This window comes from Labrus bergylta, chromosome 1 (assembly GCF_963930695.1).
Source record: "Labrus bergylta chromosome 1, fLabBer1.1, whole genome shotgun sequence".
NCBI lineage: Eukaryota > Metazoa > Chordata > Actinopteri > Labriformes > Labridae > Labrus > Labrus bergylta.
Window position 1 is genome coordinate 16,923,852 of NC_089195.1, and position 24,518 is coordinate 16,948,369.

A 24,518-nucleotide genomic window follows, 5' to 3' on the forward strand; every position below is an offset into this window, starting at 1 on the left:
AGTTCTTGTTCTTATTATAACATTTCCTTAACCATCAACTTTGTTCATTTTTTCAATCATATTTATCTTCTCCTCTTGCAGGGTGTTAAAACACTCAGTGGACTCCACCTATGAGAATCAGGGCCCTAGCCCAGGTTACCGGATGGAAATGTCCATCTTTTACGTGGTGTACTTCGTTGTCTTTCCCTTCTTCTTCGTAAACATCTTTGTGGCCCTCATCATCATCACCTTCCAGGAACAGGGGGATAAAATGATGGAGGACTACAGCTTAGAAAAGAATGAGGTGAAGGAGGAATCAGGGGTCAAATATTAGAAATGGCAACTTTTTCAAAAAGCAAAAGGGGATGAAAATTCAAAAGTAAATATTGTCTCTCTCCTCTCCAATTCTTTCCTCCTACAGAGGGCGTGTATAGATTTCGCCATTAACGCCAGGCCTCTGACTCGCCATATGCCGAAGAATAAACTTAGCTTCCAGTATCGCATGTGGCAGTTTGTGGTGTCCCCCCCCTTCGAGTACAGCATCATGGCTTTAATCGCGCTCAACACCATTGTCCTCATGATGAAGGTACAAGCCTGCTTCCCATCAGCTATTATTGATTAACAGTACATATCTCATGTTTTGAATTATATCTATGAAAAATGTATTTAGTTTTTGTAATTGCCATTTCCAGAACACATTTTTCCCATTTGATTTTCTACTTTGCTGCTTTGTTTGATTTTTATTGCATGAGAGTTGTACAAGCAAGTTGCTTGTACAACTCTCTGTGCTAACAGTGCATCACTAAAAGGCAGACAGACAAAATTAGTAAACTACTTGTTAACAAAGAAGAGCCCCAAAAAGCTAATGAGATTGTAAGTTCCCTCTGAACTTAATGTAAACAAAAGAGTGAAAAAAAGGTCCATTTTCTTCATCACCATGGATCATAGATGACCTTTTCCTTAATACCACATCAACATGTTTAAACTTTTTTAAAACAACGCTTGTCCTTGTGCTTCTAGTTTGACGGTGCATCAACTACCTATGATGAAGTCTTGAAGAACCTTAACATCGTGTTTACCACATTCTTCTTCATGGAATCAATCCTGAAGATCATCGCTTTCGGCCCTCTGGTAAGGCCGTAAACGTCATCCCATTATTAATTTATAAAGAGGGTTATTTCAGTAGACAGATCCAGAGCATGTTCTTCCTGTCCCTGAACAACCCTGAGCACACCGTGCCAAATGGCAGACACGCTATCAGCCTCTATCCAGTCTGTCACCACGGTAACCCCACCACCAGTGGCCAGGGGTGTGTAATTGACTGCCCTCCACAGGCTTCAGCTCCACAAGGTTGGGATTGGTTACCTGAACAAGCTCTCTGTCTTTTTTTAATGTATCTTTTTTTTTTCCCTTTTCCAACAGAATTACTTCAGAGATGCCTGGAACATTTTTGATTTTGTGTCCGTCCTTGGAAGTATCACTGACATTTTAGTGACAGAACTAGGGGTAAGTGCCGAGGAGATTTTGAAAACTGTACTATTTGGTTGCAGCAGAGAGAAGTTTGTGGTTTGTCACATACAACTGGTTCCAAAAATTAAGTCTGTCTTCTATTTAATATCTGTTAACTGACTTTTGATAGATCTTTGTTTTCATGATCGGTTGTAACATTTCCTGTTTACTCTTGGTGATAATATGGTAACACAATCATGTACAATTCCTGTAGGAGCCTGTTGGACAGTAGATTGACATATATTATATTACATATATCTGATGGATAGAGCACAATATATCTTAAGCATAACTTATCATAGAGCCCAGTTGTTTAAGATTCAAAAACCTTTACTGTATCACATAGTGACAGAAAATTGTTTTGTTCAGTCTTGGACTGGTATTAAGCAATCCTTCAACACTAAACTCCAAATGATTATGAAGTCCAAAGGGTCTACTTGTATCTTTCAATCACTGAAGTGAAGTACAGCTCCAGAAAAGACCTGTAAAGTTTAATGTTGAGGGTAATGTAGGGATTTGTATGAATGACAGATTGTGCCGTTAATGTGATGTTACAGAAATTCATATTAACCTTATTGTTGACTGTGATTTATTTGTATGTCAGCATGTTTGTGTGTTTTATTGTTATAAATATATAAGTGACCATTTGTGAAATTGTATTGAAAATGTCAGCCCCTCTCTGAAGTCCAGATACATTAAATAAATGGGCCTTTATGTTTTGCATTAACTTCTACGCCTATTAAATCTCTCTGACTTTTATTTAAGTCTCTCTTTCAGCAGGACGTTGGTTGACCTATTGGTTAGATTGCACATGCCATGTAAGGAGGTCATAGACTTTCAAGTGGGCAGGGTTGGAATCTGACCTGTAGTTTCTCCGCACTTGATTCCCCACTCTCTCTATCCCAGATTTCCAACTCTATCCATTGTCCTGTCTCTTAAACAAAGGTTAATAAGCCCGAAAATATATCTTCAAAACAAGTCTTTCTCTAAGCCACACTGACTCAATTGGAAGTTGTTGAGCTGATTACTGCCCAACAAAACTTTGTTTTCAGATTATTAAAGACACCTTTAATTTACTTCCTCTCTGTCTGAGCAGACTTTAATCGCTGTCTGTTTCTGATCCTGAACTGATCATTTCAGACATCTCATTGATTCCATGCCAGCTTGAAGCATCTAACCCACTGGTTGAGCGGAGCTCTTCTTTCCACAAGCTAGCTAATTAGGTAGAAGCTTCAAGTGATCACAAAGTGATATTGACATGTTGCCTGGTCCAATAGTTCTCTTGTTTGAGCTCTTGAGACTATTTTCTCCCAAAAATTCTTGGACCATGTCCTCTGTAAAAAGCCCAGTCCCTTTTCTTTTATGCTACTGACAGACAAGACAGCCAACAAATCATAGAAGGGGAAAGAAAGCCCTGCATACAATAAAACAAGGCCAAACTGTTAGGCTCACTTACTAAAGAACCCCAATAGCTTATAAAGACATAAAGATTTATCTTCCAAACTTGGAGAAGTCAATATACTCAATGCAACTTATTTTGTCTTTTCCAAAATGGAATGGGTTCCTGCTTTGTCCCTTATTCATTATTTAGTAGTTGTTAAGTAATGCTGCTGAGAAAAGGGCCATTACATCATTAGCCATAATTTCCATGGTAGAGGTGAGAATAAGAAGTATGAGTCAGTGAGAGGAATCATTCACTTAAATACATTCATGGTTTAAATTAAAATACATTAACAAAGCAACATGAGATACCTTCATAATTTCGAAGGGGAACAGATCCCTGTCTTTGACCACTTTGAAATAAGTTTATTTCTTATCATTAGTTACATTATGCTTTTCCTGTAAAGCTGGCATCAAAGAGGGGCTGATCTATTGTATCTGTTGTTGTTTGACTTGAAGTTCACTGCCTTTTTAATGACACCCATAATGATTCCGTCTTCCTCTTCTATCTCTTTACATGCTTTCTTTAAACTTCTCTACTTTGTTGGCGCCCTACACCCACTCCCCTCCTCCTCTGATAAAATCCATCCAATCAAAATGCACTATGAAATCCTTCATTGTGTTCTCCATCCGTGCTGCGCCATGACATGTGGTGGTGGTGCTGTTATGATGATGATGATGATTATGGTGGTGGTGGTGATGGTGTGCTTTTGGCCCCATGCCCCTGACCAATAAAACACACGACAACCCCCCCCCCCCCCCCCACTCCACCTGCCCTGAAAAAATGTCTTTCACTCACAACCAAAATATATTTAAAACAACAACACAAAAACCTCCCTCCCCATTCATCTTTCTACATCTTCAAACATGTAGAATCTGGTTGGTTTGTAATATATCTCTCAAAGCTCTCGGCTGCATCCTCATTGGTCATGTGTATCCCAGACCCATTCCTTACCCCCGATCATCCCCTCCCCCACGACCTCTTTAAACCTCTGATCTCAGTGCATGCGCTCACTGGATGTTAATCTTTTAAGTTTTGTACCTGTTGACATAAAACAGTGCATTGTTAATGTAATACACTGCTACAGCATAAAAACACTACATAACCTTAGATAACAGTTGTAACGTTTTGTACATTAATTAAGCAATATCAAATCACAGGAAGTGATGTTGTACTTAATGTCAGTGCTGTTGTGTTTCATTCAAAGGCTTGAGGCTTGTTGGGTGATTCTGAAGATCATCACAGCAGTGCTGATGATCAGTACAAGATCACAACCTTGAATGTGATATGACAAATAGTGAAATAGTATTAAATAGTAGTTCCATAACTTACATGTACCTTTGGGTTAACTTTTGCCAAACAACTTCCTTTGTTGTTTGTGTCCATGGTAACCAGAGACCAGCTACCAGGGTTACATATATTTATTTGTTTCAGTTATTCATGAAACTAATCAAGCAATTAATCCATTTAAAGATGTTTTCTTTTTTCATTGATAGAATGAAATCAAACTATCCTAGTGCAGCTAATTAAATTAAGTACAATTAGTTTATTATTTGCTTGGCGACACTGGCGCAGACTGGTCTGCATGTGGGCCAGATCTTTTTTTCTCAAGTTTGCTGCCGTGCCAAACCATGCCTGCACTGAGGCTGTATGCTAGATCGTCGTCCCTCCTCCTCCCTCCTCCTCCCACCTCTCCCACCTCTCCCACGTCATGCTTCTTCCTTGCCTTGCCTGTTGACCACACAGTGCAAGGACATGACCAGAGAGTCTGGCTGCTGAAATTTGCATTATTCTCTCTGTGACTATGTAAAAAAAAAAAAAAGAAAATGCAATAAAATCCAACAATTTATTGGACTGAATTCTTATAAGTTCCACAGTGAGTGCCAAACCATTAACTAGTTCATGCTGGAACAAAACCATGAAAAAACTACTATCAACAAACCAGTCATGCCTGGTTGTGGAAAGTACACTTTGTGTATTTTTTCCTATTGTCAAGATTTAACCATAAAGATTTTCAATGCATAAAGCATGCATTAAGCGAAGACAGTTTGTGATGTACATAAGACCAGTTTTCTGGGCAGAATGCCTTAAAAAGCATACAGTAAAAAAAACTGTTTATAGTAAAATAAAAAAATCAAGTATGAAAATACAAGGTTATCCAAGTCATATATGTGCTGTTAGAGAAGTTAGATGTCACAGCCCCAAGCCACGCTCTTCAGCGTGTGTGTGTGTGTGTGTGTGTGTGTGTGTGTGTGTGTTTGTGTGTGTTTGTGTGTGTGTGTGTGTGTGTGTGTGTGTGTGTGTGTGTGTGTGTGGTTGACAGGCAAAGTGCATCGTGCTTCATCTTATGTGGCCTGCTTGCCCCCCAGAGATCAGTGCATTTGGTTCTCTAAAAAAAAGCGTTCTGCTGTACCAGATTGGATGATGACCTTTAAACTCTTTGCTCTTTAAAATATTTTCTCTTCCTTATTTCAACTTTCCTTCCTTCTTTTCTTTGACTTTTGACCTTTTATCTATCCTTCTCTCATTTATACTTGTACCTGATACAAGCAATTTTGTTTGCAGTTGGTTATGTTTTGTTGGGTTTGAACACCTTCCCCCAGTTCTCTTTCTTCTGCTGCTAAGTTGTTTTTGTTTTTGTGTTTGGTAGAGGGATGTTGTGCAGGTGTTGTATATTCACGTGCAGTGAAACTGACTGTGTTCTTTCTTCTGTGCTGTAGAATAACTTCATCAACTTGAGCTTCCTGAGGCTGTTCAGAGCAGCTCGCCTCATCAAGCTCCTAAGACAGGGAGAAACCATCCGCATCTTACTGTGGACCTTTGTCCAGTCCTTCAAGGTATTCAGTTATTATAACCCACATACACAATTTAAATAAAGATCAGATAGAATCACAATGAAGCATGCAAAGGTTAGGGCACTGTGTAAAATGTAAATAAAAACAGAATGTAATGGTTTTTTAAACCATTGAAACCCCATATTTAATTGAAATAATCATAAGCCATCATATCAAATGGTGAAATTAAGAAATGTCATTGTTTTTGGAGAATAAGTTGCAAATTTTGTTGTTTTGTGTTATTTTCAATGTTTTGCATTTCATCACATTCCAACTTGGGTTGTTATTAAGCAATAAAAGAGGGCCTTGTATGGAGCCCTGTGGAACATTTCATGTGGCTCTGAGATAAGGCAGCTCTATTCCAAATGCCAGCTGAGGAAGATCTCTGATACAGTTTTCAAATTATTATACAGTTTATTAATTTAGATCCTAAAAATATGTAAATGTAGGACCGAGATTTAAAAGGTTTTCTCTTCTTTAAATAAAGCAATGCACTAATACTAATGTTGACTGTTATAAAGAATCATACGTCTGTTTTCTCTGAAGTAGCATTCCTATTGATGATTTATTTGGCCTGTTTAATGATTTATATGATTTACACTTGACCTTTAGTCGACTTTAACTTTTAAATTGAATTGAAGAGAGCCCTTACTGTTTTAAAAAAAAAACATTATAACAGCATTAAAAAAATGGGTAACAGCTTAAGTTTTTCCTCTCTGTATCGTTTTGTGTAGGCCCTGCCATACGTGTGCCTGCTCATTGCCATGCTCTTCTTCATCTATGCCATCATCGGCATGCAGGTGAGTACAAATGAACATGGACATGTTGTATTCGATTTACAGGTAAAGGGTTAATTGTAGGCTGGGGGTCAGAACATTTTCCTCATGTCATACCATCATGTAAAATCACACACAGTGCTTCACAAATGTCGATGTATGATGTAAAGTCAATAAAAGGAGCCTATAACGGTATGACGAGGATATGATGCTAAAGATTCACACAAAGCTGGTTATTAACCTGATAAGACAAACCAGGGTTTGTTTTGGCATGTTCGCATGAAAAGGGCAGCATGTGACTAATAACAGACATGCTCAAATCTGCAGTCAGCAGATTATCATGTTTTACACACTCAGAGAAATCTTTGATATTAGCAAATATGAAGGGGTAAAACACATCAGCTACTCAGACTTAAATCAAAGGCTTTTTTAATATGTCTCTGCCATCGTTAGTGCACCTCAGATTTGACTATCATAAATCCTATTTGTTCACTTAAATTCATTCCTTGCTTGGATTAATTCTCGGGGTGTGTATGACAGTTTTAGACGTAATATTTCAGCTGCAGCCTTGAGGGTCACAAGCAGAACGGTTCTGCGTTTATAGCCTATAAATATTTACTCAAAAATATAAATCAAATTCATAAGTAAATGTCATTTTACATCTTATAAACACAACTAGGCTCCTGTGCTTTCTCCATTTCTGTTGAAGGATGAATATACTGCCAATGAAAACCAATAAGGGAAAGACAAAGTGTAAACTATTCGTGGTGTCTCTCCCTCCTCCCCTCTCTCGATCAGCTCACTGAGCTCCATAATATTATCTGATTGGTTGGTGTCTTTTGACCAATTGGGCTGTGTTTTTTATAGGATGATCTCTTATCCTAAAAATAACCTGCTCTGGAGTAGGTTAGGTGTTATACGCACAGGTTACAGGGTTGATGGTGGTGGCATTTGCTTTCTTTGTCCCGCTGTTTCTGTCTGTAGTTGTTTGGGAATCTGGCACTGGATGAGGAGAGAAAGACTGCAATCAACGATCTCAACAACTTCAGAACCTTCATCATGGCCCTCATGCTGCTGTTCAGGTGAGTCTTTAAGCTTTCCTTTCATAGTTAAAGACAAAGGCTTCCTTTCTATAATGTCCGTCCGGATTTTTACTTTTCATTGGGTTTTTCCACTCTCATATCAATCATAAAGCAGTGAAAATCATTCAGACATGTCAGATTTTTAATATTTATATCATCTTTATCACAGCTTTTAAGCATTCCACTAGAGCAGGAATAAAGATGAAAATCTGAATTTATTTATTAGAATTTGTTGCTATTTGTTGTATGTAATGTAGAAAATTTACATCTTGAAGTGCCAAATAAATGCTCCAAGATGTGTCCTCACTTTTTCTTGTCACTCTTTGTGTGTTTTCCCTCGTGCAGGAGCGCTACTGGTGAGGCATGGCATGATATCATGTTGGCCTGCCTGGGAGGTAAAAAATGCGACCCGATAACAGGAAACACGGAACCTGAATGTGGCAGCACCTTCGCCTACACCTACTTTGTCTCCTTCATCTTCCTCTGCTCTTTCCTGGTAAGACAGAAAAAAACATCAACTCAATCAGTTCAGAATGGGCATTTGTTAATGTTTTAACATAAATCTGGTAAACCATCCCTTTATAATAAAACTGCAGTATATATTTTCCTGATATTACTCTATAATGTTTGAAGTGTGGATTTATTACCTTTATAATGAATGCCATGTTACAAGATGGCTAAGACAGTTTGCTACAGTTTAGTCTAATCAATCTCCCAGGCCTGTTATGAGAGTATTTACCTCGTCCTTATTCCAGATGCTGAATCTGTTCGTGGCTGTCATCATGGACAACTTTGAGTACCTGACCAGAGACTCGTCGATCCTGGGGCCGCATCACCTGGATGAGTATGTAAGGATATGGGCCGAGTACGACCCTGCAGCCTGGTAAGTGGTGCACAAACACTCATACACACACAAGGCAATGAAATAGCAGAAATATACACTGGGAATAGCGAACACATAGACTGACAAACAGTTTCAAACAAGATTACACGTTCATTTTTTTTCAATTTAGTATAATTCTAGATACTTCTTAACACAGTAGGGCAGTCTTATCATCATTGTAACACATCTGTTAACCCCTGACTTTCTCTCCCAGCCCTAAATGGGGCAAAGGCTCAGCAGAAGTGTAATAATTAATCAGGATCTACATCAAGCGATGATCGACATCATAGATTAAGTTAAAAGTTGGCCAGTAAAAAGCAAGCCTGTTTAAGCAGAGCTTTTTCTCTTTACTTATTTCTGATATGTTCTGCCTTCTTCTAAAATTGCAGACCTTGTGCACAGTTATGATGAATGTATCCCTCTCTTCTTCCTCTTCTCTCCTCTGTTTGAGTTTGTGTATTCTCAGTGTCAACTTCTTCTTTTCCTTACTCTCCTCTTATTTCATTTTATCTCCTCTTTTTTTCTCGATCCACTTTCTTTATTTCTCTCTCTCTCTCTTTCTCTCTCTCTCTCTCTCTCTCTCTGTATTCTGTGTTCCTCACCTAACCTCCCCTCCTTGTATTTTTCTTGCAGTGGGCGCATACATTATAAGGATATGTACAGTTTATTACGAGTTATCTCCCCTCCCCTGGGCCTTGGCAAGAAATGCCCACATAGGGTGGCCTGCAAGGTTTGGACTAAACCCCTAAAGCACAAACTTAAAACGCAACCTGCTCGCCTTAGAGACTGGAATGAATGTCGCTCTTTATTACTTTTAAAACAAATAATTTCCTACTTCAACTTTTTATTTAGTTTGGTTTGATTTTTTTTCTTTTTTGGATTGCATTATTCACTTGTTTTATACTCATTCCACCATTGAATCATATTTTGGGGTATGGGTTTCTGTTTTATATGCATTCTGACATGACAATGAGAATGTTTGGGACAATGCAGAAATGCACACACACTCACACACACTCTAGTATGCACTCACACAAACAAACACACGCACCAATAGCGGTGTGTGAAGCATGAAGTGGTGCACTGCACTTGCTATTGTCTTCTGACTGAACGCTGGGAAAATGACACTGATGTTTTCACTTTCAATTCAGTATTATATGTAAACACTAGAGTCTAGACTCCAGTCAGCCATTGTCTTTTATTTCTGCTTGCTGTCTACTTTTTGCCTGGGCAGAAAATGGTTGAGCAATGTGCATTGTTCATGTTTGAGTTAGTGTTGTTTTTTTTATGGTGAGGGGGGGTGGGCTTACTTTAGTACAGAGACATTTGCAGAGAGGGCTTGGTCTGAATGCTGTAACCATGCTTAACTACAAAGATGTAAGATAAAGGCCAGTGTTTTCCAGCCACGTGACATCAAGGCTCAATGGTCTGCTATATTTGATAAGGTAACACTTCATAATAACTTAAGGCTAATAAGATAACTCACGAAAGTCTCAGAAATCAGAACAAGGAAACAGACACCACACAGACATAATGTTTTTCTCTTTCTCAGTAGAAACAATATACACTTAAAAAACCAACAGAAACAACCACATCAAAGACCCACACAATCTATCAAAAAAAGACAGTTAAAAACTTCTTTTTTTTTTTCAAAATTCAATGTTCTTTGAACATAGAAAGACATAAACACTGGTTATAGCGCCCCCGGGCTGAATGATGGTCTTACTCTCCAATTGATGGTTTGCTAAGTTCCATTGAAAGTAGCTTCTTTAATATTCTGTGAACAAAGTGAACACACCATAAGGGCAAACTCATTATTTATGTATTTATTAATGCTTTATAGCGTGTAGTTATTATGAACTGTTACCTCTGAGTATAGCCCTTCACAGGGTAAATCTCCTGTTAAACACACCCTTCATTATTTTGCCTCCTTTACACATGATTGTAAAACACTGCTAAGCAGTCTGCAATAATTCATTTTACATTTTAAAGCCCCTATGTGTAGATTTTTAAAGGGGTTTTATAATAATAATAATAACAATATGGTATTACAATTGCGGTTAAACAATTAAACACATTGGAAACAGAAATCTACTACTACGACTAGCTTTCTAAGTACTGATTTGGGGTCTCAAGTACATAAAAGTAAGCATTTATAAAGCATAAGTCGGTTTTTTTTTCTATCCAAATTCACAATGCTGTTAATTAAATTGACGTAAACTCTCTGTATATGGGATTTAAATTGGGCGAGGTTATACTCGGATATTAATGCTAAAATTATGCATTTAACAGAGCAAACGAACTATAGTAAATGTCAAACTGCAGTTATTTAGCTGTTTACAGTGCTAGTGTCCTCCACAGGCCAAACATTGATGAAAATTGTTGTTATCAGCCGTTCCTCCAAAGTCTTCAGAGATGGCCTAGGAAAGACAATTTTCTAGTAATAACTGCAATGTTCACTCAAATTTTTGTGTATATTATATGAGACTGAAACCTTTGGTATCATATAACCTTTTTATATTTACATACCAAATGTCAAGAGGCTTCCAATATTACCTTTGGTAGACCAAATGTTTTAATTCTACACATGGTGGCCTTAAATATTTCAGGTATCAATACTTTGTCAGGCCTCTTACAAGCTCCACTTAAAAATGCTTACAACAAATTTCTAGGCATCTACACAATAACTAAATATGTTAAAAACTTGTCCAACTTTTGCTTAAATTTGCCACAAAGTCACGCTTCTTAAACTAGCAATAGTAAGCAGCTCTTGTGGCAAAACAAATCAAATAGAAATTATTTTGATTTCCCATGAGGATCTTCTGTTCCTATATTGTCCTAATAATGTCAAACTGAACCTCCCATTCTTCTTTTTGGCCATTTGTATGGTCAACTCTATATTATTAATTTACTCCTATGTGTATGCTGGAAGTTTTGATGACCATGTTTGGATAAGAATACCTTCAGTGGAGAATGTAACAGGCCTTATGGTAACACTTTATATTCTCTATTACCTTAAATACTGTATTAAAGAGGCCAAACCTGCTCTGTTTGTGTCTTTGACATATGGGGAAAAAAGGAAATAGGCAGGGTGTGTGTGTGGTTAGGGTCAGGGACTTTGGAAATAAAAAGCTCTTGTGTCCACCAAGTACCTCTTCATCACTTTCTGTGTCATCAGATGCTCATGGGAATAATCTTTTATTATGATGTCAACAGTTGATTTACAACTGTCAAGATTATTTAAAAGGTGCTGCTTTGTTTTCACTTCAACTTCCTTCAAATGCTAAAAGCCGTATCACAATAAAATTTCTAGGTGCCAAGCTTGTTCTAGATTAGGATCCCTCAGTGTTTATCATCACAGGGTTTTTTACCTGTATCTGCAGAAGTCTCTTCCACTTCAAACAAACCGCCCTGGACAAAAAAGTTGAATCACTTAAAAGCAGTTTTAGTTAATAGCCCCTCTTCAGAAACCAATGGGCAGCATCACTACAACTACATTCAGGCTTTTAATAGACTATCACGAAAGGCCTGAACCGTCCAACGCGCAGCAGAGTTGCCTCCGCGAAGTCCATTAATTCCTGATTATGGACACCTCAAAGGGCATTAGCCTACCCCGCTTATACTATGGTCACTTGCTAATGAAAAAAATAAAAGATCATCAATCCATATCCCTGAGATTTGCTGTCAAAATATAACAAACAACTAGTCCTCTCAGCTGATTGAACCCTTCGGCTCAGCTGTTAGCCATACAGCTAATGTTATGCTTGCAAGATTCTCAATAACATTACGTACAGTGGACAAAGAGTAGATGTTATCGTCCAGTATGTTTAACAACAAGTCTAGCTGGCCAGCCAGCCATGTCATTGTCCCCAAATATATGAAAAAAATGTCACTAAGACAATGACTGATGCTATGTACTGTCAGGTGCAGTCTGAGGTAGAGGGCCAAAAAGTGAGACAGTCGCTTTATATCAGTCAATGTCACTAACCTTTTTCAAATAAAACTTAGGGCTTTCTCACCTTTTCATGAGATAACCATCACTGAACATCGTATAGTTTAACCAGCGGACACTTAGTTTAACCACTTCATTTTACTACTAACATTCCAGCCCTTAATAAAGGCTACCTCTTGCAGCTTGTGTGTACGAGCGTCATCTGGTGGTGCTCAGAGGAAGACGCAGAGAAGGACCACACTCATTGTTGGGATAAGATTTACATTACATTTACGTTTTTTTTATTCAATTATTTCTAAAGTTGCGGAATTTGCGTGCAGCCAGCAGAATTTTTAAGGCTAGAAAAGACTTAGGCTAGGTCACCCACATGCCATCCTTCAGCCAATCAGAATCGGGTATTCAACCAGACCATGGTATAAGATTAAATACTGCCCTAGTCCCATTCTGTTTAATGAATGTATGGATAACAATCATTAACTTGGAACTGCTTAAATGCCTTGACTGTATTTGTGAAAGTGTTGTAAATCTATGACCCTGTGCTCATAAAACTTGAAAGTACCAGCAGAGCAGGATAACCCGATAGGCAATCTACAAGAAGTATTTTTGTGATGAGGTTGAGCAGATCTTCCAACGGCCAAGGCTTTGCTGTTAGCACTGTTGGGATATCACAACTCTTCCAATGAACACCTCGAGGTACAGATGTGAGCAGAGGTTCCTGGTGGACAGGCAGCCTCAGTTAGGGACTGCATTGACTTGCCATTGTGACTCACTTCAATCTCTGCAGCGGTGCTTTTCTTTGCCTGCTAGAAGCCCCGCTGCCAGTTCTATTCGAGCGGCGAAAAATCTACAATCCCCTTTTCACCTCGCATAGAACGGTATCTCAACGACAACTAACTGAACTAAATAACACCTTCTTCAACCCTCCTCTCCTTCCTCAACTTTTCTCCTTTCTTCCCTTCCTTCCTCTCCTTCCCCTTACTTTATGAAAAACCAGACTAGAATCCATGTAAAACACACTTTCTCTCTCTCTCTCTCTCTCTCCCTCCCTCTCTCTCTATCTATCTCTTTCTCTAATTTTCTCTCTTTCTTTCACCAAAACAACCACAGATCCAAAGCGATCAAAACAATAACCTCTGTGTATTTGTTTCCCCCCCTCTTCCTTTCCTTTGTTGGTTTCTTTATTTCTTTTTTCTCCTCATGTCTCCTCTTCCTCACACACCTCTGTGCGTCCTCCCTCTCCCTGCCCCTCATTGTTTTTCTTTTGTTCGTTTTCACATTGTCTGTCTTCGTTTGTTCTGTCGTACGTGTGTGTGCGTATGGGTCCAATGTGTGAATGCATGTGTGCATGTGATGTCTGTGTGGTTGTGTTTGTGTGGCCACTCCAGTGGCCGGATCAGTTACACAGACATGTATCAGATGCTAAGACACATGTGTCCGCCGCTAGGCCTCGGGAAGAGGTGTCCTGCCCGGGTCGCTTATAAGGTAGACTCGCTCCCCACCTTACTCCTCCAACTCCCACCCCAAACCACCACCGTCACCTCCTTCTGTACCTCCTTCTCCCACCTTCCACTTCTTCCCTTCTATTTCCCCTCCAGTCTCCGTCCTAAGACCTCCCCATCGCTGGGGAGAAGAACCTCTCCTCTGCCATCTCCCTCCACCCCCCCCGTGTCTTTTCTCCTCCTCCTCCATATCCCTCCTCTTTCCCTCCTCCTAGCGGTGTTCCCCTCATTGTCTGTAAGTGGTGGTTATGGTGGTGGTGAGCGCTGTCCTCTCTTCTTTCTCTCCGACCGCGGGGATGGAGGGATGGGCTTTTGTCGTGAAGTGAAGTGAAGTGATAGTGGAGTGGAAGTCAATTCTCTTTCTTTTATTTCCTCCCGTCAGGCCGCAGGAGTAAGAGAACGGAGGAGGCTTTGCCCGTCCTTCTGCAACCTGCACGGACGCATGCACGTGCAATACACAGACAGGCTAATAATCCAGTCAGAAAACACTCACAGAGTAGATCTGACAAAGAATTTACATTTTCCAAAACATATCAAGAAATACTGAAAACGTCTTTATGGATTTTAAAAATTGTTATCTCCATTATAATGCTTCCTTTCATCTATAATCAAATATCTGTGTTACTGTATACCTTTTCTCGGAGGCAAAGTTATGAAAGCTTAAGTACAAAATCAATGTGTAAAACATAATCAGGCCTCATTTTCACATTATGTAGATATGATTATTTGGACAATACTTAAAAATAAATCGTCCTGGTAATGCCAAAGGACAAACACTTACTTGTGGTCATTACTGATACAAATTTTTAACTGATAAGTGGAACTGCAAATGCTGAGTAAATAATTTGAGTGCTGTGGAAATCTGTTGTGTAAAGGCCAAGTTATGGACTTAAAGGGGATTATATTAACCAGGTATTATCCACATAGTGCAAGTATTTGCTTACGATGCGGGTACAGAAGGACCGGAAAGGTTGTCTGTCTTCTGTCCTCTGCGTCTCTTATTCCTGTGGATGGCACTTCAGTGCTCACATACACATGCCAACATTGCCATACACAACCAAGCTGTGAAGATACAAATGATAAGAATGCATAAAAATTTGTCTAGAAAAGTTACGGCCCCCTTTTTCAAGATACCTTTTTTTTTTTCTTTCTGACACCCAAGGATTCTTCCATTTCTCTGGGTTCTTTTTGTGCCTCAGACCACCAGGGTAAAGATTTGGTCTGAGTTTTTCAGCATCAGCTGTCGTTTTGTCTTGTCCACTCTTTCTCTCCATCACTTTCAACCTCTTTCTTATTAACATCCAGATTCAACAGTATTGAAAACTTTGTTTCAGCAAAGAGTTAAAACAAATTGCATATTATGTTTAAAGTGCAAATAAGCTGTGCAAAGTTGCACATCAAAGGCCTGTAAGTTACTGCTAAAAAATAAAGACAACATCGTTGCAGCCTTAAAGCTTCTACAGTATAAATAGAGCTGTCCTTTCCATTGAAGTTTGAATAATAATCAGGTTTTAATCACTGCTTGTGGTCAATATATATTAACAATTGTGTCCCCTTGCTGCAAGCCTTTGCAATAAACCATTACATCTCCACAAACTTCCTGGATTCTCAAGCTCTTAAACTGCTCCAGCAGCTAATGAGACCAATAGACAATTAATTATGAAAAAAAATATACTGGCATAGTAATATTAACTTTTCTCACTATGACCAAATTTGAGGCTTAAATAAGGACTGAATTGGGGACAAGTAGAAGTTTTCTTGGAACGACATCAGTATCTATCAAAAGCCTCACAATCAGTCTTCGTGTTTGATGACTGAACATAACTACTTAGATTAAATTTTGAAATTGTCCACGAAGCAAAACTTTGAATCTGAATGTCACTTTTTCTATCTTCCCTCTCTGTCTTTTTCTTATCACTTTTGTCTTTCTTCAAAATGTTCTTCTTTGTTCTCCTTTTCCTCCCCATTTCTTTCTTCTTTCTTTCTTTTCCCAAGCCTCTTCCCTTTTTGTTCTATCCTATTTCCTACCTGTAAACTTTCTCTCAATCCATCATTCCTCTGTTGTTCAACTGCTGTCCACTTGTCTGTCAGCCATCAGCCGCCATCTTCATTCCTTCATTATCATCCCTCTGTCCATCCCAGCCAGCTCTGTCTCTACCTTTGCCCTTTAGTTCTTTTTTCTACTTTTTTTCAAGATTATTTCAAGAAGAATTAGTAATGGCCCCCATCACATACTTCAGTCATCAGAGCCTTTCAGTATTCACTGATACAATTTAACAGAAAAACTCCATTTAAGGGCCTTCTGAGATCCGAAGGTCCTTGTGTTTTTTGTCTGAATGGAAAATAGGAATGTTAGTCCCTTTAACCGTTTTATCACTGAGTACCCCAAATGCATAGGAACAGTTTTGGACCTTCCCTTTGATGGACACTATGCCTCATACTCAAGAAATAGTATTTTGATAATTGTGTATTGATACACAACCGTGTTTTATAAACTGAACTCATCTCAGTAAAGTTATGTCTGTTGTTTTTAGTCCTTGTCTTTATCTCGTCTTGTTCTGTAATTTTCGGTCCCTGTCCTCTCTTTCCTTTCTATCCACAAAGAAACAAAGTTTCTTCTCTTAATTAGTTGACCTACAATCTCTTGATGCTTCTTTACTCTTTCAGTGTTTCACCACCCTTCTCTCCTCCTCATTCTCAGCCCTCCCCTTTTTATCTGTAACTACATCTCATAACCAAGCCTAGAGTTGCCTACTTTAAGTCAACTAACTGATGTCCCTACCATATGCGCCCTTGATAGACACCCCTTTCCTTACCCCCCAGTATTATAAAGTCTGGTTGGTTCAAAACAAAAGAAAGAAACGTCAATCATCTCTTTTTGATCTTCTTTATGATTTTTTTCTTCTTTCAGGGAATGTCACAACTCTAATCCTCTCTAACTCTGACAACCCCTTAAGACACTGCACCCGTTTGGCATTGAGAGAGATCTTGACTTGATATGAATTCTATTATCGCTTAAGAATTTGAGTTGATTAAGGGAACCTTAACGTGAATAGCAAAAAAATATAAGACGTTAATATTAGGATCAATCCAGTTGGATTGAGGATACTCTCTTTGCGCGGCTGCACGGCTGCTTGTATTGTGAAAGTGGATTTTAAGGGAAATCCAGGGGTAGTGGGTTGGGTGGATGGGAAAATTTTCGGGTTTAAATGGCAGTGAAGTTAAGGCATGTTGCATGCTCTGTGTGTCCGGGTTTGTGGGTTTTTCTAGGGGGTGTTGTGTGGTTTTGCATCCTTGTACTCTGTCGCATGGCGATGGGCGACCTCGAGCCTACCTGCCTGCCTGTTGCCTGCCGAGCGCTGTGGATGTTGGCCGATGCCCTCCGCCTCTTGCACATCTGGCTTAGGGCATGCCCGACACTCTCACACACTCAGAAACACACAAGCAACCTCACTATCATTGTTATGCTGTGCTTGCCATTGTTAGTGCCCAACGCTCATGTTCGTCGGTAAACGCGATGGATTCAAACTGGTTGGAATAGGAACGTCAAGCGGCGCCCGATGGCCCATCTTGTTTCGTTCTATCCAAAGGTTTCTCCATTGGTTTTACCTGGTATAGACATGTTAAGACAGGGAACCTCCTTATGGGTAGGGGGAGCTCTATAGCAGATGCCACAGTAACTTTAAACAACTGCAATCTCCTGAGAAATGGCACAAGTACTCCAGTGATACTGTTATTGTTCTCCAGTGGACCTATTTTGTCTTTCTAATGACTCCAATTAAGCGCCCTTAATTGCAGTCTGCAAATAAATCTGTGTAAGTGGGGACAGGGAGGGATGTGGAGATGGGATTGGGGCGGGTGGTTGGTGTATGTGTACTGTTATTTTTACATCTATATGTGTGTAACAAGAAAGATGTGTAAATGCGCCAATGCATTCACACATTTAGGGAACATGGGCACAGGTTGGGTCGGAGGTCAATCTGGCTCCGATTGTTCTTCCTTGTGGTTCTCAGCTCTCACAGTTGCTTAGCAGCAGATGGCCATCATTGGATAGTTGTGCTGTCTCGTAGAGTATCAGTGGAAAAACAGGAGATGCAGGGACTCGCCTATTCAAGTTTCTATCCCCAAGCAAATGTTCTTGCATGTGTAAATACATGGATAATAGAATTAACTAGCATTGTAAAAATGTAAGTATCTCAAGCTGAAGTTCACTGACTTGACTGATTAGATCTCAGTGACTCAAACATGAAAGAATCATAGAGACACTTCACGTCATTCTTGATTCAACTGTAGTTTGTCTCGGGGAACCTTACATAAAAACTGAAGAAATACAATCCAACTCTAATTGGCTGTTGTCTATGGAGCTCTCTCAACTCTGTCCACTACCCCTTACCCAACCCCATTCCTGGAGGTTCAGGCATGCCAGACTTAGCAAGGACATGTACCTTTCTCATCCTCTCATCCTGACTGGCTCTCCACAGAGGCTGCTGCGCATGGATCTACCAGTTGCCGAAGATAACACGGTGCATTTTAACTCTACCCTCATGGCTCTGATCAGGACAGCACTGGATATAAAGATTGCCAAGGGTACGCCCAAAAAGTATTATCATGCTTTACTCCTTCTATTCATCTGAGTTCCTGTGCTGTCTTACATTCTTGGGTATTCCTGGGCATTTCATGGGTTTAACTTTCTCCTCTAAATTGCTCTAGATTTTAATAGAATATGTGACAGAACTCTGTCTCTAATTCTGACGCTAACATATTTCTTTTTTGTTTTGGATGAATGTGTGCATGCTTGAATGGCTAAATCTATTTCCTCTGGCCTACCTTCTGGTCTGTAACTTCTATGCCCTGTGTTAACTCATGTTGGGTGTTTGCATATGTGTGGATGTATGAATTTGGGCTGTCCCAAATGTTTTGTGTGTGTGTGTGTGTGTGTGTGTGTGTTCGGGCACTCTGGGTCGCTGGGCTACCCAGGCGGTGCAGACAAGCACCAGATGGATGCAGAGCTCAGAAAGGAGATGATGGCTATTTGGCCGAACTTATCGCAGAAGACACTGGACCTGCTGGTTACACCACACAAGGGTAAGTTGCAGGAAAAATGGGGCATAGTGGTGTTTCTGTGTCCGATCACCAACTCACCAAGAGGACAGCTTCCACCAACCAGTGTCATTCACTGCTTAGCATCTCCTGATCAGGTCACTGCAGCAGAAACACATACAGTACAAACATACAGGAACAAACGCTAATATAGACCTTGCACCTCAAACATCCTTCAACTTCAGTTGTGTAGAACTACTTCCTTGATTCTCATTAATTTGGGCATCAAGATTCTTCGTCTGCCGGAGAGTTTTAACAGATATTGGTGACATCCTTGCCTATTGTATTTAATTGTGCCACCGTAGTGATTCATTGTTCACTGACTGTCCAATCTGTAGAATTCATCACTGAGACATGATTCCTCACTGGCTGCCCAATCTTAAACAAAATACTGTGCGTGTTTTTGGAAGGCCTCCCAAGTCATGGGTACTAGTACAGCACAAGTTAATTGGTGGATCTACAGAATTAAAATGTCACCAGCCAAGAACAGGCAGTGTAATTACCTTTAGACTCTGTTACACATAACAAGAAAGGATGTGGCCTACCTGTTCTAACATTGGATTGGATTAGTTATTTTATATTCAATTCTCACTTGACACCCTTTTCAATGGTCAAACAGCATAGCCTGGCAATGTCAGACTAGAACCTTAATGTCAACTTTTGTAACATTATCAATATGCACAAAACAAAATCGCTCTGGATAGTACTACCAATTTGAGCAATTAAATGTTTGATGGAGCTTCGAGTTGCCTTGATAGGTAGCTAACTCCAACATCCAATTTATATATTATATGTTTATAAGTTCAACGTAGCATGCAGCTGACATGACGTAATAAGAGTCCAACCCTTACCACTTGCATTATATGTGAACATCTGTTGTTGAGAACCACACAACAGTGGGTATTTTCCACATAAGCATTATCTGTCTTTGTTGTTTACAAAAAAAATGCCTCCACAGCACATACAACTTTGCCTGCTTTTAAATGCTTGTGATTAGCCTGATAAAATGATGATGATTGCATTTTGGTACTTGTTGCCTAAAGTAGTCCCTGCATTATTCCATACACTGCATTATTCAATACCACACATACACTCTAGCTACTACAACACATGTTTACAGGTGCATCAGAATGGGCTTTGTAGCACACACGCATGCAAGGCTGATCGGTCCACCACTTCAGTTAGTCCTGATATCAGGGGATGCCTGCTATAGAAGATCCTCTATAGAAGTCTTTTCACTACAGGAAGAATTGAGCAAATCAACTTGTATCATAGATTTAGGCTTTTGCATTCGCATAGGATGATTTTCTGATAAATCTGTGAAGAAAGAAAGTTTTTCAATCATTTTGAGAGTGAGCCAGCATTGTGATGCATGTGTATGCAATACTGCCAAGTTGTTTGGCTAAACGCATGGCATCTAGTAAGGTATAAGACATGCATTGACTTGTCTTATTCCCCAATGATAAAATAAGACAATAAGATATGTTTTGACATATCTTATCACATGTTGGTATCGGTTTAAATATGCTGAAAAACTTGTTGCCATGCCACTTTGAAAAGGACGCCTCAAATGTAAGAATGCTAAATACGAAGTCAAGCTATTGTACAATCAAAACAAAGCTCAGTATTTTTCTGATTTTAAATGTTTAGTGTTTTCCATCCAAACTCTGGGGATATATCCAGAGTTTTTAGAAAAAAATTGAGCTCCTGTTTTACTAGAGATCATTTAATTGAGGTGTCAAATGGTTTCTCAGTGGTGTGGCTACCTCATCCTCTGACGTTTTGATATGGTTAGTTTATAATGAATAAGAGAATGATTTTCTTGATAATGTACAGAAAAAGCATCTGCCTGTGAAAAGACTAATGGCTTTGTTGTGTTAATAGTCTTGTTATATTGTATTTGACTATTGTACACCAGCAAGTGAGCTCAGCACTGTTTCAGTGAGGCTTCATAGGGAATGCTTGGACAGTGGTTACTAATGTTCCTTCAAGACAACATGAGCATTTGAGTTTATATTAGGCAATGTACTTCCCAAAAATGTTACTTGTCCTTTAACATTTCAAAGTATGAATGCTTCATTGCAGCTCCCAAATTTGGCCATTCCCATATTTCCTTGGATGCAATCCATCCATACACATTCAGCAAGCCAACAGACCATTTACACTTCTGTATATTATCATTAGTGTATTTAGCTGGTCTTAAAAATTATTTTGTCATATAAGCATATTAGATCTGGTGCCTAGGCATCTTAATGGAATAAGTTATACACTGAAAACATGAATTAGTAAATAGAAATATAGTTTGTGTCTCCAGTTGATCACCTTATTTCAAAGTAAGAATATTTGCAACCATTGTTATCGACATTAAACATAAAAAGTCCAATGGGGAAGGTTGCTTTAAATTCCAGGTCTTGACTGATGGACATCTGCTGGTGTACTCTGCATGCAAGTTTGAATTTCTCTGTATCAGTGGTTTGTTTTTCAATCTTAGTCTTGTCCCCCACTCCCATCCCCCCCACGGCTCAGGGTCCCATCCCACCCGGGTCTAATCTTGCAGGGTAACTTGTCATTTTTTCAGCAGCCACAGACTTGACAGTGGGCAAAATCTACGCTGCCATGATGATCATGGAATACTACCGCCAGAGCAAGACGAAAAAGATGCAGGCCCTTCGAGAGGAACAGGTAGACTCCATCGCAAAGAAATGTCCTGAATGCCAAAAAGAAATTCTTGTTTCTATTTCCTCTTTCTTCCTCTTCTAGGCCCTCTTTTTTTATGTCACACTCTCTTGCGCTTGGACTGAATTTTGCATTTCTTCTGGATTTAAAAGCACAAGAATCATTTCTTATACTATTAAATCCAATATAGACTCCCAGCTACACTTCCAAAAAACGTCCTTCCTCTATCTCAGCCTGCACTGCTCCCTTAATAGCATGCTACCGGAAAATCGTGGTCCTTTCTCTTGTACCTTGTTGCTCTCTCAGCCAGCCTTATACTTTTAACTATGCTTGCCAACAGAGGTGTGTAGCTATCTTTTTTCTCTGGCTAGTTAGCAACCTTTCCTTTTCCTGCATTGGACTTTGCTTTTCCTTTTCACCACGGGCTGTTTGAACGCAGTGATGAGGAGTAATATCACAAAGGTTTACCCGATTGACAGCTTTGATTTTTTGTTCTTGTTATTATTCTGAAAAATTATGATGTTGATGATACCACATGGCCTTACCTTTTGTTCCCCATCAGTGCTCTTTCCCTTCTGTCAGTGAATGCCTTTGAGATGCACTTGCTCCCGCTGTATCTGTATTTTCAGTCCACATGAAGAAACATCTCTCCACTCGTGCAGTACCTCCTTTTCACTCCAGCAGTTGACATTAAATTTAACAAGCTACAAAAAAGTAAAAATTTGCTTCCCATTTTTATTGAGACATACTTGCTGTGATTGAATTGTCACATTGCAGAACAAAGGAGTGTATTGATAGATGGAGAGTATGCTAAAAACGTTTTCCATTTAAACAATACACCCTTGCATATACAATATGTGTTGGTATGTTCCTGAATGCAGTCATCCCATTGGAATGAATGGAAAGGCTCTCTCAACATCAGCAGTCCACAAGGACTTGAACAAGTTCTTTGCCCCGTTTGTTCGTCCCACCATCTGTACTGTGTAATTTCAGAATTCCTCTCCTCCATTTTGACCTTGTTTTTTACATTAAGCCTTCATTTTAAAGGAAGAATCCACCCAAATATGGCTTACACAAATGATAGTCAATGTCTTTAATTATTTACATTATTTACTGATAAGTATCAGAATGTTTCTTGCTTTCTAAAACATCAGACAAGTCTGAATGGTTTACAAGCTAGACTTCAATTATAAAAAGAAAAAAAAGAAGAAAATAAATATTCTTTTCATTCAAAAATTCCCTCAACAGATTAATATATACTGCAACAATTACTCACTTCATTTTGCTTTAAGATGGCATAATGGACACACCCTGGTATTCAGGAATTAGAAAGCATTTTTTACACACATGTCCTTCTTTAAATACACAAATATTTGTAACTTGTAATGTAACTTTCAACTGTATGTAGATGGGACATGGCAGCATCTTTGAAACAGTCAATGAAATTGAGAAAGCAACAGGTTGGCAGGAAAGAACTGCAACAGAATTCTAGCCATTGCCGTGAAGTTTTTGGTTTCAGTAATGGTGATTCATAGACTGTAGTTGGCCAAGAATTGGCAAAGAGTGTGGCAAAGGTTAGCAGGGAATCCACAAATAAATACAAAAATGAATGCAAAACCTTGGCCATGCACACGCAATTGAAGCCTATAAATAAGACTGTTTTGTTGTCATCTTAAATTTTGTCTGGGAAATTGTTGTATGATATTCAAATTCCTAATGCCATGTTCCAAACTGAAGACATAAATGCCAATTTAAGAAAAAATGTGCACAAGGACTGGATCACAAAAAAAGTAAAGAAAATCACAATATAACACGTGACGGGCTAAGGCACCCAGGACTGGATTTTTCTTCTAACTCCTCACATTTGGTGTCTTCTCTTTCTTCTTTGTTTGTTATCCTTCTGTGTATTCCTCAAGTCTTGTTTTTTGTCCATTGTTCTCCTCAGTGTTTGTTTGATGTGGCTCAGATATTTTTCTGTTGTCCGTCATTCTTTTGTCTCTTCAGTCTGTTGTCTGTATTTCTGTGTTCCTGTCTTATCATGCCGTTTTTTGTCCTTTTGATGCTTTCCCTTTTATCCTTCCAGGAAGCGATGAGACCCTGACTCATCAAGCTCTCACTATTTGGTCAATCCAGGTTGATTGTCACCAAGTTGCTCTAACCAAACATCATTCTCTCCCATCTCTGTTCTCAAATCTGTCTGTTTGTCTATCTGCTGTTTGGTTGGCTGTTGGGATGTTGAGTGGAGATTCCTGTGACCAGTGACTTTGTATGTAATCAGTAAATCACAGGACCATTCGTTTGGACATAAGCCACAGCTGAAACATATAAAGCCGCCATCTTTGTTCAATGTTTGGTGTTCACGTTTTCACCGATCTAAACGGTTTTAGTTTCTCAGGAGGCATCACTTAAGCTAGCCAGTGCCAACTGAAACCATTTACCATAGACAAGGTTTGACAAACTTCCCACAGGCTTTAAAAGGCAGCATTTGTTTACACCGCCTTCTGAAACCAGATAAACTCATGCATAAAGATAAATCTGTCATGTAAGATTTAAAGACTTGAACTTCAAGTGCAACTTTAACATTTCTATTCCCAACTTGCCCAGGTATATAAGCAGTCCTTCTAATGATCAATTATCCTTGTAGCCAGTCAAGCTTACTGTCCAAAAGTTCATTCTGATGTGTCAGAGGAGATGTGGATGTGTATCTGTTTCTGAACAGGCCTCCATCCATCTGCACTCACTCAGTATTCAGCATTTAGCTTCTAGTCTATGGAGGGACTAAACACC

At 39.2% G+C, this 24,518-nt stretch overlaps 1 protein-coding gene across 13 annotated transcripts in view; it reads left to right on the forward strand.

The window, feature by feature from the left end:
- The window catches only part of cacna1ab (calcium channel, voltage-dependent, P/Q type, alpha 1A subunit, b), a 125,333-nt gene that overhangs the window by 76,529 nt on the left and 24,286 nt on the right, over positions 1-24,518 (forward strand). For 10 of the 13 annotated variants that reach the window (XR_010666448.1, XM_065955283.1, XM_065955256.1 and 7 more), the window contains exons 28-40: positions 82-283; positions 401-565; positions 1,000-1,110; positions 1,402-1,485; positions 5,650-5,766; positions 6,498-6,563; positions 7,524-7,621; positions 7,967-8,117; positions 8,377-8,504; positions 9,138-9,234; positions 18,437-18,542; positions 18,933-19,040; positions 21,634-21,737. Coding sequence is in view for 12 of the 13 variants with exons in the window: in XM_065955283.1 (XP_065811355.1) it covers positions 82-283; positions 401-565; positions 1,000-1,110; positions 1,402-1,485; positions 5,650-5,766; positions 6,498-6,563; positions 7,524-7,621; positions 7,967-8,117; positions 8,377-8,504; positions 9,138-9,234; positions 18,437-18,542; positions 18,933-19,040; positions 21,634-21,737 (1,537 nt within the window). In the remaining variant the exon portion in view is untranslated. Of the gene's footprint in view, positions 1-81; positions 284-400; positions 566-999; positions 1,111-1,401; positions 1,486-5,649; positions 5,767-6,497; positions 6,564-7,523; positions 7,622-7,966; positions 8,118-8,376; positions 8,505-9,137; positions 9,235-13,841; positions 13,939-18,436; positions 18,543-18,932; positions 19,041-21,633; positions 21,738-24,518 lie in introns of all 13 variants that reach the window. The other 3 variants (XM_065955269.1, XM_065955291.1, XM_065955260.1) reach the window with 2 other exon arrangements.